General features: G+C 41.6%; 2 protein-coding genes across 2 annotated transcripts; one reads left to right on the forward strand and one right to left on the reverse strand.

The window, feature by feature from the left end:
* Positions 1-2,857: 2,857 nt before the first annotated feature.
* On the reverse strand, positions 2,858-9,197 carry NDUFS6 (NADH:ubiquinone oxidoreductase subunit S6). The gene is made up of 4 exons (XM_061449018.1): positions 9,039-9,197; positions 8,029-8,082; positions 4,935-5,057; positions 2,858-3,006 (listed from the first exon to the last, which is right to left on the reverse strand). Exons 1-4 carry the CDS (start codon positions 9,165-9,167, stop codon positions 2,941-2,943), a joined length of 372 nt encoding a protein of 123 aa, XP_061305002.1. The 5' UTR covers positions 9,168-9,197; the 3' UTR covers positions 2,858-2,940.
* A 29-nt stretch (positions 9,198-9,226) lies between these two features.
* On the forward strand, positions 9,227-10,197 carry MRPL36 (mitochondrial ribosomal protein L36). The gene is made up of 2 exons (XM_061449019.1): positions 9,227-9,299; positions 9,461-10,197. Exon 2 carries the CDS (start codon positions 9,471-9,473, stop codon positions 9,792-9,794), a length of 324 nt encoding a protein of 107 aa, XP_061305003.1. The 5' UTR covers positions 9,227-9,299; positions 9,461-9,470; the 3' UTR covers positions 9,795-10,197.
* Positions 10,198-10,609: the final 412 nt, after the last annotated feature.

Raw genomic sequence — 10,609 nt, forward strand, 5'->3', positions numbered from 1 at the left:
TTTAATGCTATTATTACTGGCAGGTGGGAGAAAAGAGCATAGGGATACTACCTGCTGATTTGGAGAAGCTTGTAACAAGAGCAACTTCAGAGTACAAAATGACATGGGACTGAAAGAAGTTTTTAAAAATGTGAGCTTGCATATTATGCTGCAGTCATGGCAGTGCTTTTTGCTTTTGTGAACAAACAGGACTCACCTTGTAAATTCATTTTAGTTTTTAATTAGAGAACTGACAGCTACCAAGTAATATGGGGAAGGGTGGATAGTCCTTATTTGTTTTCAAAGTTTAAACATGTTATTTTCATCAAGAAAAGCTTCACCCGTGGCAGTAAAGGGAAAAAAAGCCTACATGGTTCTAATAGGTAAAGGCAACATACAGCTTTTAAGACAAGCTATACATCAATGTATAATACTTCATATTTCTACAGCAACAAAGTATAAACTATGGTTTGTATTCTGGTTATTGGAGAGCAAGAGACTATAGCTCCAGCCTGGATAAATTATCTACAAGGAACAAAAAGGTGATTGATAGAATTTAAGTCTGAAAGTTTTATTCCATGTTGCTTTCTAGTCTGAATTTGTTGCCTGAAAATTGTAATGCTGATGTGGTGCATATGTGCTTTAGTCTGTCCTCACTTTGATACTGATGTGCTTTAGTCTACCCTTATAGATCCATTTTCACATGTATCTTGTGCTTGTGAACACAATAAAAGTTTTTGCTTTCCATCACTTTTTTTCCCTGCACATCAAGGTTGATCTTTCCACAGGTATGTGGATGGTGTGGCTCAAAGTGCGAAGCTTCATACAACCAACCATTCCCAACTGGATACATAAATTTGGTACACAGGAAACTCTAAGAAGCAAGGTCTCAAGTTTTTTTTCGAAGATCAGCAGATTGAAGTAGACCTTCTCTGTTTCACTGTTGTCAAAAGCTTCACATATCACGAGTACTTTAGGGAGAATATCCAAGAACAGCATTCCATAGTTGAAACCAACGGGATGGGATTTGTCTGGGTCTTCAGCAGATGCTGTGCCAATTTAAACATTGTTAATTTATTATGAGCAGCAGTGATCCAAGGAGATATATTATTCATAAGAAAATCAAAGGCCCAACGAAGAAGACCACATATGATTACTTGTTCCAAGTCTTTTCGCAGAGATGATTACACGAGAGAACTATGCCAGCCAAAACGCTCTACAAACTGGTAGAGAGCCAGACTAAAATGCAACCAGATTTATACTTGAAGACAGACACTGCAAGTTCAAGTGATTATTTTATATTTAGAGCATGATACGGACTTACCAGAAGACCATTCATAATATCTCATATATGCTCAGTTGACAGATCATTTGAATGAAAGGATCCTTTGTCATCTTTGTACATGCTTCAGGCGCTACTCAAAACACAACACACATTAAGCCTTCTTGAATTTGGCCACTACACTAACATTACAAAACTACAACCATTGTATCAGCCATCTATGCTCCGTCAGACCCTGAGCTTATAGAAAAGTCAGTGCTCAGTAACCAGCACTGAATTTACAATGCTTAGCTCTAGTATTTCTTCCTAAGTCATGACAAAGAATGAAGGCCAGTTGGATGATCACTGAAACCAGCAGCCATGGACAGGAGAGAAAGAGAGGAAAGGAGGAAGAGGGAGAAGAAACAAAGGGAGGTTAGGCTTTTACAAGTGGAATGAATGTGTACAAGCATGTGAGTACAGCCTCTAAACATCCAACTTATACAGACAGAATAGTTCAGACCTTGCTGTAAGACTGACTGTGTTGGTTAAACTTCACCCATAAATTGACACAAGCAAGTTACGCAGCTGTAGGCCCACATAATTTGGTTCAACTTGATACCACCACATCAATTTAACTAAAGTGATATGAACAGCAGGTTTAAAATCACTCCCTATTAAAACTTCAGCCAAGCAGAAATTACTACCTGGGATCATGTTCCATCACCAGCATTTTAAAAAGTCAGTTACTGACAAATTAAAATGATCTCTGGAGCAAAGACCAAATCTCTGACTCTCTCTCTCCAGACACACACCCTGTTTGAGGGTCATTCTTATATGAGATGCTACGTAACTGAAATTAAGCAAGAAAGTAGATGATGTCTGACAACCAGCCTCATACAGCCTAGATGGTGTTACACAGAGATGGATGGATGCTCTTTGTCAGTTTATTTGTATTAATGAAGCAGAAGCAGAAGCTTCTCCCTATAATAGAGCAATTCCTGCTTTGAGTCTGACAAAACCTAGCTCCTAAAGAGGTTTCAAGGGTGTGAAGCCCAAACAGAATCAGATATTTATACTCTATCCTCTCAACTGGAGGACAAATGCTTATGTCCTCACCTTTCACGTCTGCCAATTAGGTAGTTCTCCAGCTCATACTGATTATCATTCTAAGGCACTGTCTGTTTATTTTAATCAAGTAGCAAGCGTAGCTACTTAATTCAGGGATGACAGTTTTGCTTCCAGGAGTAAGCGCTGTAATGCTGAGTATCGTAATATCTCTGTGCTTCCATTTGTGAATCTAGCTATAGATACCAGGCCATGAACAAATTAAGAGTGTCAAACAATGCCAAGACAAACACCTAGAATAATTAATCCCCCAGTAAACATACAAATCCAATTCAGTGTTGAACAAGAATACAAATCTACCAAGTACAAACCTAACCTATGCTGCAGCCAAATACCACTTCCAAGCCTGCCAAACAAGGCAGGACATTTGTTCCATGAAAACCAAATTACGCACAAAGAAGGTATTGTAATACCATTCAGCTCTCCAATACTCGACAACCCAGGTTTAAAAAGCTACAGACTGGACATTCCTAAACACAAACACTAATCTTGGGTTTCTAAACATATATTGTTTATTTATAGTTAAACATTAACATCTGAGCAGAAATCTGCAAGCATGCAGGGACAATCTTTCAGTGATGTTTCTGTTTAAACTGAAGTCCACAGTAGCCACATGTTCCCGTCTTTGTATCTTTGTCCTGTAAAAACATAAAAATACGAGAGCTGCTAGTTCCACTTCACAGAACTGTCAGAAATTACACATTTTGTCTTACTTATATGTGCCACCTTAAAATAGATCAATATAGCTGAAGTACAGAGTTTAATCTTATCTGAAATGGTGGAAGCAAGGACAATGGTATGAGGTTTATGTTTGATTTCTGTTTCCTATACAGCTTCCCTTCTGCCAGCCTTCTAACTACCAGGTCTAATCTCAGCAACACAATTTTAAAGTCAAGTCAAGTGGTATCTCTTCAGCAATAAAGCGTACTCCTACCAAACTGGACATCTTAAGTAAGTTCAATTGTATCTGTTCCAATGTTCTGAAAAGTTCATTTCAGAATTATTTGAATTCAGAATAGGATTTGGCATTTCCAAGTTTTATCTAGACAGGAATTTTCACCAGTAATGTAAGCTACAGAGTTAGCTGCAGGAAGGGGGAAATTTCAGTAGGATTCTGGGAGGAATTCTGAAAGAAAACATTTTGGAGAAAAGTAGCGGATACCACTGTACAAAATTTTATCCTTCGCTCCAAAAGACACATTGTGTTTTTTAAAATTTAGAAGTGTGACTGACTGCAAGCTCTTCTGGGAGGACTGCAGTCCTTCCTAACACAACAAAACACAAGACAGGGATCTTCTGTTATTTAGCAACATAATCATTTGAGTCATGAAATGGTTCCCCTTCCTTAATACAGGATTAGAGATCCAGGCTACCAGCCACCACCAAAAGCCTGGATTTCAATTTTCAGGGCTAGGGGAAACATGGTGGTCTAATACCATTCTCCCTGTTTGCTGAAATTAGCTTTCAAGAACTAAACCACAGACACCTTGTAATTTGATTGTCAACACAAAAAAAAAAAAAAACAAAAAAAACCCCCCACAAAATTCACAAAAAAAAACTAAGGTATTTTTCAAGAAGAGCATGGCACAAGTCAAACAAATCAATATAGATGCAGTGTGTTGAAGAAGTTAACTTAAGACTGAAGAACACAAGCTTCCTAATTGTTATGAATTAGAATCTCCGAGTATTTGACTTTGCAATATGAATCATTACAAAGTTCTTACTTTGTTCAAAATAGAAATGCTTGTGATTATAGTTAGGAGTCACAACAACACTGACACTAAAGCAGACCAGCTCTCCTCCACCACTGTACTGGATATTAGGGAAACATTAACTTTTGGGTGAGCAAGCAAAGATTTTCAGACATTTGCAGTCAGGGTCTGCCAAAGAACAGTATCTAAGCAACAAGTCATCACTGATTCCATTGAGGTCACAGGACAGTAGCCTGAGTATTTTTACTCTCTAGAATAAGAATACACTGGAGAGTATCACTACTGTCAATAGGAGGATAAGACAACATTTATTCTTCATTGATTCTCTGACCATGATTGAAACATTTAATCTTTGGAACTACAAAGATTCTGAAAGACTGAAAGAGGGATTGGTTGGTTTGTTTGTTTAGGGTTCCCCCCCCCCCCTTTTTCTTTTCCTTCAACTTGTAAGGTTCAAAATAAACTGCATGTTCCTAACAATGCTGCAATTGTATCCTAAATCTACACCACAGTGGCATAATAATAAATAATGAGAGTAAGTGTCTGAAAATACAAGCAGCATGTTATTTTTTGCTCTCAGGGCACTGCTTGTTCACACTGTTTCAGTTAAACTCTTAAAAAAAAACCAGAATTACTGTCTTATCAAACAAATCAAAATTTCAAAAAGAAATTTCTGCCACTTGAAACGGAAGCCCTCTAACTCTTCTGACTAGAGATCTTAATTTTACATTAGGCACTATATAAAATGAGCATCGCAGGCTCCTTTTTTGTTAAACTAGCACACCCAAAAGTAGATAAACTTACAAACAAGAATTTACAGGCAAAACATCCTATATGCAGAACAAAGATATTACCAAGTTTATGTACACTTTAGGATGTCCCAAAGCTCCACCACCACCATCACATGATATTACTCTGCTTTCAACTTCACTCACAGGCTGCTCTGCTATCAGATCAATCGCAAAGTTCTTGTTCACCTGTAAGAGAAAAAAAGAAACTTTGAGATACCCTTCCTACTCAGACAGAAAGCAATTACCATTTCCTGCCTCCACAAGCAGTTCCACTACAGCCATCTTGAAAAGTTCCTTCCTGAATTTCCTCCCACCTCCTTCACCAACTTTTAGGCTGTGCTATAAGCCAGATCAGTGACTACATGTCACTACTGCGTGGTCAACTCTGCAAAAGCAATCCCTTTCCCAGACACACAGGCCACATCAGTGTTCAGGCTTACAATGTGACCTAATCAGATTCAGGAGAAAGGTGAGCAGGACCAAGCAGCCAAGAACACAAGACATTTAACTGACACTGCCTCTGTATTGTGTTTTAATGACTACCTGATAAAATCGCAAAAGACTCACTGCTGATAAAAATAACAGTGGGACAGGTAAGGTCAGGAGTGAGATAAAACAACTGCTGGTAATTTAGAGCCTCTCAGCATGCATTTTATTCTATCACTGCACAGGAATCCATAAACAGGGTGCATAACAACAGTCAGAAAGGCAAACTGTTCAGCATTAGAAAAGATGTGCCACTCTGTAAACCCATTTTATACATACTTCCTGAACACACACATCAGTGACAAGTACGGCTTTTCCCTAGGTCACACCTGCAAATGTACCTACCTCTGGGCAGACCTGCGACACAGAAACTCGTGTCTCAGCAGGACCTGCAGTGCCCAGCCACAGCGCTTTCCTCCCTCATCTGCACCAGCCTCTTCCAACAGGATCTGAGCCAGCAGTGAACGACAACCCCTCCTACCCGTCACGTAAACATGCACCAGGAGGGGCCAGCTTTTTCAAAGGCAATGTTGTACATGCACATACATAAAATAATACACAAACCCAAAGAAGGCACTATCTAATGCTCTCTGTGTAAGGCTCAGACATGCTGGTATTTGAATGAAGATGAGATCCTTAGGAAAAACATAAGTCACTAAGAACTACAATAATAGTTTTATATAGTTTTTATACACAACTTAGGATCTTTCACCAAGCCTCCAACTGAATTCACCCCAAATTTGCATTTCTGGTATAGCGGTTGAAAAGTCAGTTTTGCTAGCAACAAGATCTTCTTTACCTGAGGAAGACGCTAGCTAAATAAAGTAACAAAAAATATTTTTTGGTATTGAAGCAAATTGGGAATATCAAGAATCTCACAGGTTGAGGCCTGCATCTGCAAGTCACATGTAATCTTTGCCAACCTGCAATGATTTTTACTGCTGCTTTTAATAATGCTCAAAACTTTGCATCCTTTATTTCATGCTAAAGGAAGAGGTAGATACCACCATGGCACACCACTGCTTCAAGATCAGAAGTGTAACTCCACTCTTCACAACATTTCTGAGACACAGTACAACAATCATACTACAGATGCGGCTGTGAAACCCGAACACTAGCTGCTGAAACCCACTAGGGAATAACGGCAAAGCTCCTAGAGAGAGATCCCATTAGTAAGCACAGATGAAGATCATTTTAGTATTTTTTTTTATTTTCATTTTAGTATTTTTTTTAAATTTATTTTAGTAAATTTCTTTTTCAGTTTCACAACTAAACCCTAGCATTAAACCTTGCTCAGCAGACTTAAAGCTTGTCTTTTACTGGAGAAGGAGGATTCAGGCTGAACTGAAAATCCTGAAAGATCCTTACCACAGAGAGTCTGAAATCAGCTGCTGGCAAAGGCATATCAGAGGGACCAATGTCCTATGGAGAATTAGGTTTAAGAAGTGTTTCCTACAAGGTTACAGAAGTAGCATAAAAACAGCCATTGCATTTGGGAAAGACCTACTTTGCTCTTATCCTCCCAGAAGTAAACTACTTCAGCATTTTAAGTGACATTTTCATTTAACTCTTTCCCATGTAGAATCCTCATTTCTGCCACACAGCACAAGTGTAGCAATATAAAGAAGTATACTCAATGCAAAATCTCAAAAATCAGCATAATTACTTCAAGTTAATTTAGGAAGGGAATAATTACACAAAACTGCATTAAAAAATCTATCACACCTTATATTTAATGCCTCTACTATATATACACGTTTATAGCATTAACATTAAGGCACTCATCAGATGCTCAGGCACTGAAGAATACAATTTAGCTGAACCTATCTCTGTTTCTCTCTGAGACCAGCAGATGCCTAATGGAGCAGCACTGTTCGATCATTAGAGAGATCTCTGTGCTAAAGGACTTATAATTTCACATACCCACTCTATTGATAAGCAGCAGCAACGGGCGCACCAGGTAACTTCACTGTACATTTGGCTGATGCTGGTGTTACTTGACTTTGCCTTTGAGGCTTCATTATTTCAGAATACTCTAAATTTTAGTTTTATCTGTTATGTCACTGTTCAGCAAATGTGCTCCAGGGTCTGGAAATGAAGTGGCTTTATTAAAAACTCAATTTAGGCAAAGCTCAGGATTTTAACTATGTGGCAGCAGATTAAGCTTCTAAACATGCATTTAAACATATGTGTAGAAGCACAATTCAACAGGGCATTTAGTTATTTTCTGAACACAAACTGCACTAAAAACAAGCTTAAAATTTTCTTAAAACACATGCTTAAGATAGAAAGTCCAATAAGTCCAATTTTAAGATGTTCAAATGCCTAATGCACTTAGCGGGTGCAGGCCACATCTTGAATTTCAAAAAAAGTAGAAAGGTACACAAAAATTACTATAAACTCTCTTAAAACTAGAACTTTCAATGTAATGGAAAACCCACCAGAAACCAAAATCTATATCAGATTGGTTTTAGTAGGTTGCTGGGGCTGGTTTTTTTCTGGTTGCAGTTTTGGGATTTGGCTGGTTTGCCGTTTTGTTGCTGGGTTTTTTTTTGGTGTTTGGGTTTGTTTGTTTAATGACATGCAGGTTGAGGACATCAATCATCAATATCAGATATAAGAAATCCCTCAAACTACACCCGCTACTATGACTAAAAGTAGAATGAGTTACCTCCTTTTGCCGTCCAACGAATCTAATTCTTCTATAATCCTTTTCATCATATACCTAAGAAATAAAATAAACTTGATTGATTTAAAAAGCAATAACAATAAATAAAGAACACAAAGGCTTATAGACTGTCAAGACTAAACAGTTGAAGTTGTTTCCTCAGTTCCGAGCATTAGCATCATCTTACATGTATGCTCTGCACAGAAAATTTCTGTCACAGAGTAAAGTACATTTTAGATTGGAAAGTAGAAAAGAAAGGGGGAGGTGGGGCTAAAGCCAGTAAATAGAAGCCTTAGCTCTGACAATAGAGACAAAGAAAAAAATTACTTATAATGCTGTTCCTTGATCCCACACTGCCATCTGTAAGGTGGACTAAAGGAGAAAATTCAAGTTTCATGTTTATTTATGTTTGGGTTCAGTAAGCACAGCGAGGACCCTCCTGCACTAGCTCCACCAGCCATGCTTGTCTCCCACCTCTACAAGACAGTACACAAGCCTCCCCAGCTCTTACGCTCAGTTTTGACACCGAAGAACAGATGAAAAGGAATTACAAGGCACTGACACCGCGGTACTGACAGCAGGGTACCTCCTACCTGACAACTCTCCACCCGTGTCAATCGCTGGACTCATACCACAGCACTTGGTAACAGTTAGTGACCTTGCTCCCAATTCATAGAATCATAGCATGGTTTGGGTTGGAAGGGACTTTAAAGATCATCCGGTTCCAAACCCCGGCCACACGCAGGGACTTCTCACGCTGGACATACCGCCCAAATCAACTTTTTTTTTGTCTGAGACCGCGCGTACCTCCACTTATATATCATCCAAGAGCACCCATTTCCTCAGCGCATACTAGATGAAGCACACCACCGTGCCATTCGCAACACCAGCAGTGCTTTTCCACAGGCACCAGAACGGTGGGAGACGCGGCCCTGCCGCGCCCGCCCTCCCCTGCAGAGGAGCAACACCGACCGCCGTGCCGCCCTCCTCTCTCCGCGGCCCTGCACGCTCACCTGCCCGGTGTGCGTCACCAACTCGCCGGTACCGGAGGCCCGCACACCGTAAGGCCGAGCGGCGACCGCCACAGGCAGCGACCGGCGCAGCAACAGCAAGCGGCGGAAGGTCGCGCCGGGCGCCGCCATCTTGGCCCGGACACGTGATTCCCCTCGCCGGCGGGCGCAGGCGCGGCAGTTACTCTTGTCCCGCCCCTCTCCGGCTTCCGCGCCTTTCCGTTGGGCCGTGGCGTGAGCGCATGCGCGGGGTGTGTGGGGGCGGTGAGTGGCCATCTGCGACCCAAGGTGGGGGCAGTGGTTGTGCCGGTTAGTGCTGGGTGCTTTCCGTTAGGGGCTAGGGAAGGTAAGAGAAGGAGGGACAGGGAGGGTTGTTGCTGTGGCGTGGCGTGGCGTGTGTGTCCTCACAGTGCTCTATTCCGCAGGGTGCAGAGCATGCTGGCTCTCCTGGCCAGGGCGCTCGCTGGGCCGCTCGGCTCGCTGGGCCGCTCGCCCTTCAGTTCCTTGGCTCCGTGGTGGCGGGCGGTGCTACTGCCCGCCCCGGTGAGCCGGGCCCCGCATCCGTGGTGCGGGACAGCTGTCCGCCGCCCCCTGCTGGCCCTGCCCCCGCCGGCCGGGCTGTTGCCGCCGCTCGTCGCGGGGCTGAAGAGCAAAGTGTCGCTGAAGAGACGCTGCAAGGACTGCTTTATGGTCCGGCGGCGGGGCCGGCTCTACGTGCTCTGCAAAACCAACCCCCGGCACAAGCAGCGGCAGCTGTAGCCCTGCGGCCGGAACGCAGCCGCGGGACGCCGGAGGGCAGAGTGAACGCAATGTTAGCCTCGAGTCCTGCTTTCCATATCCCTGCCGCTGGCACCTCGCCCTCTGCCCAGCGACATCTGGAACCTGGCTGCTGGAGACACAGATCGCCAAATGATGAAGGTGGCAGCCTTTCTTCTTAACGCTAAAGTAGGGCGGGTTGAGTTCTTAAGGGCCCTTGCCGTAACTTCTGATCATGGACGCTGAGAACTGAAACGGAAAGCCACAATTTTTAGGATCTCTTGTTATCTTAGCCGTGAAAATCACGTCTCTGTAAATTTAGTATGGGTAAAGCTGAATCATCAGACTCTCGAGATGCATATGTATTTAATTAAAGCATAATGAAACTAAAGTCCGTTGATGTGCATTATTACAATATACAATTAATCTTTCTAAAAACCAACACAAAGCTCTAGATGTTGAAAGTTGTTACAACAGAACCAATAGTTTCAAACTCAGGTGGGTTCCTAAGTGGTAAATAAATATATGTTGAAAGACAGTGTTCTAGCTTTTGGCGTTGTTCATAGGTGAGGTAAAAATGTCTTATAATTGTTAAATTGCAACACACATAATCCCATGTAGCTTCAGTAATGCCAACGTAAACAACCCTTGCTGCTTTTCACTGTGGGTTTTGAGGGGAGATCATGGCATTTTAGTTAGTATAAAGTTATAACTTTATTTTTAAGTTCCAGTGTTTAAAATTCTCATTTAATGTTATATTGATCATTCAGAGTGTATTAGGGAGTGTTCTTGGCCCCATCTTCAGAGAAATCCTCTCT

The sequence above is a fragment of the Pezoporus flaviventris genome, unplaced genomic scaffold (assembly GCF_033815535.1).
Source record: "Pezoporus flaviventris isolate CSIRO_AGI_PZ_B2104156 unplaced genomic scaffold, CSIRO_AGI_Pfla_v1 ptg000007l, whole genome shotgun sequence".
Taxonomy (NCBI): Eukaryota; Metazoa; Chordata; class Aves; order Psittaciformes; family Psittacidae; genus Pezoporus; species Pezoporus flaviventris.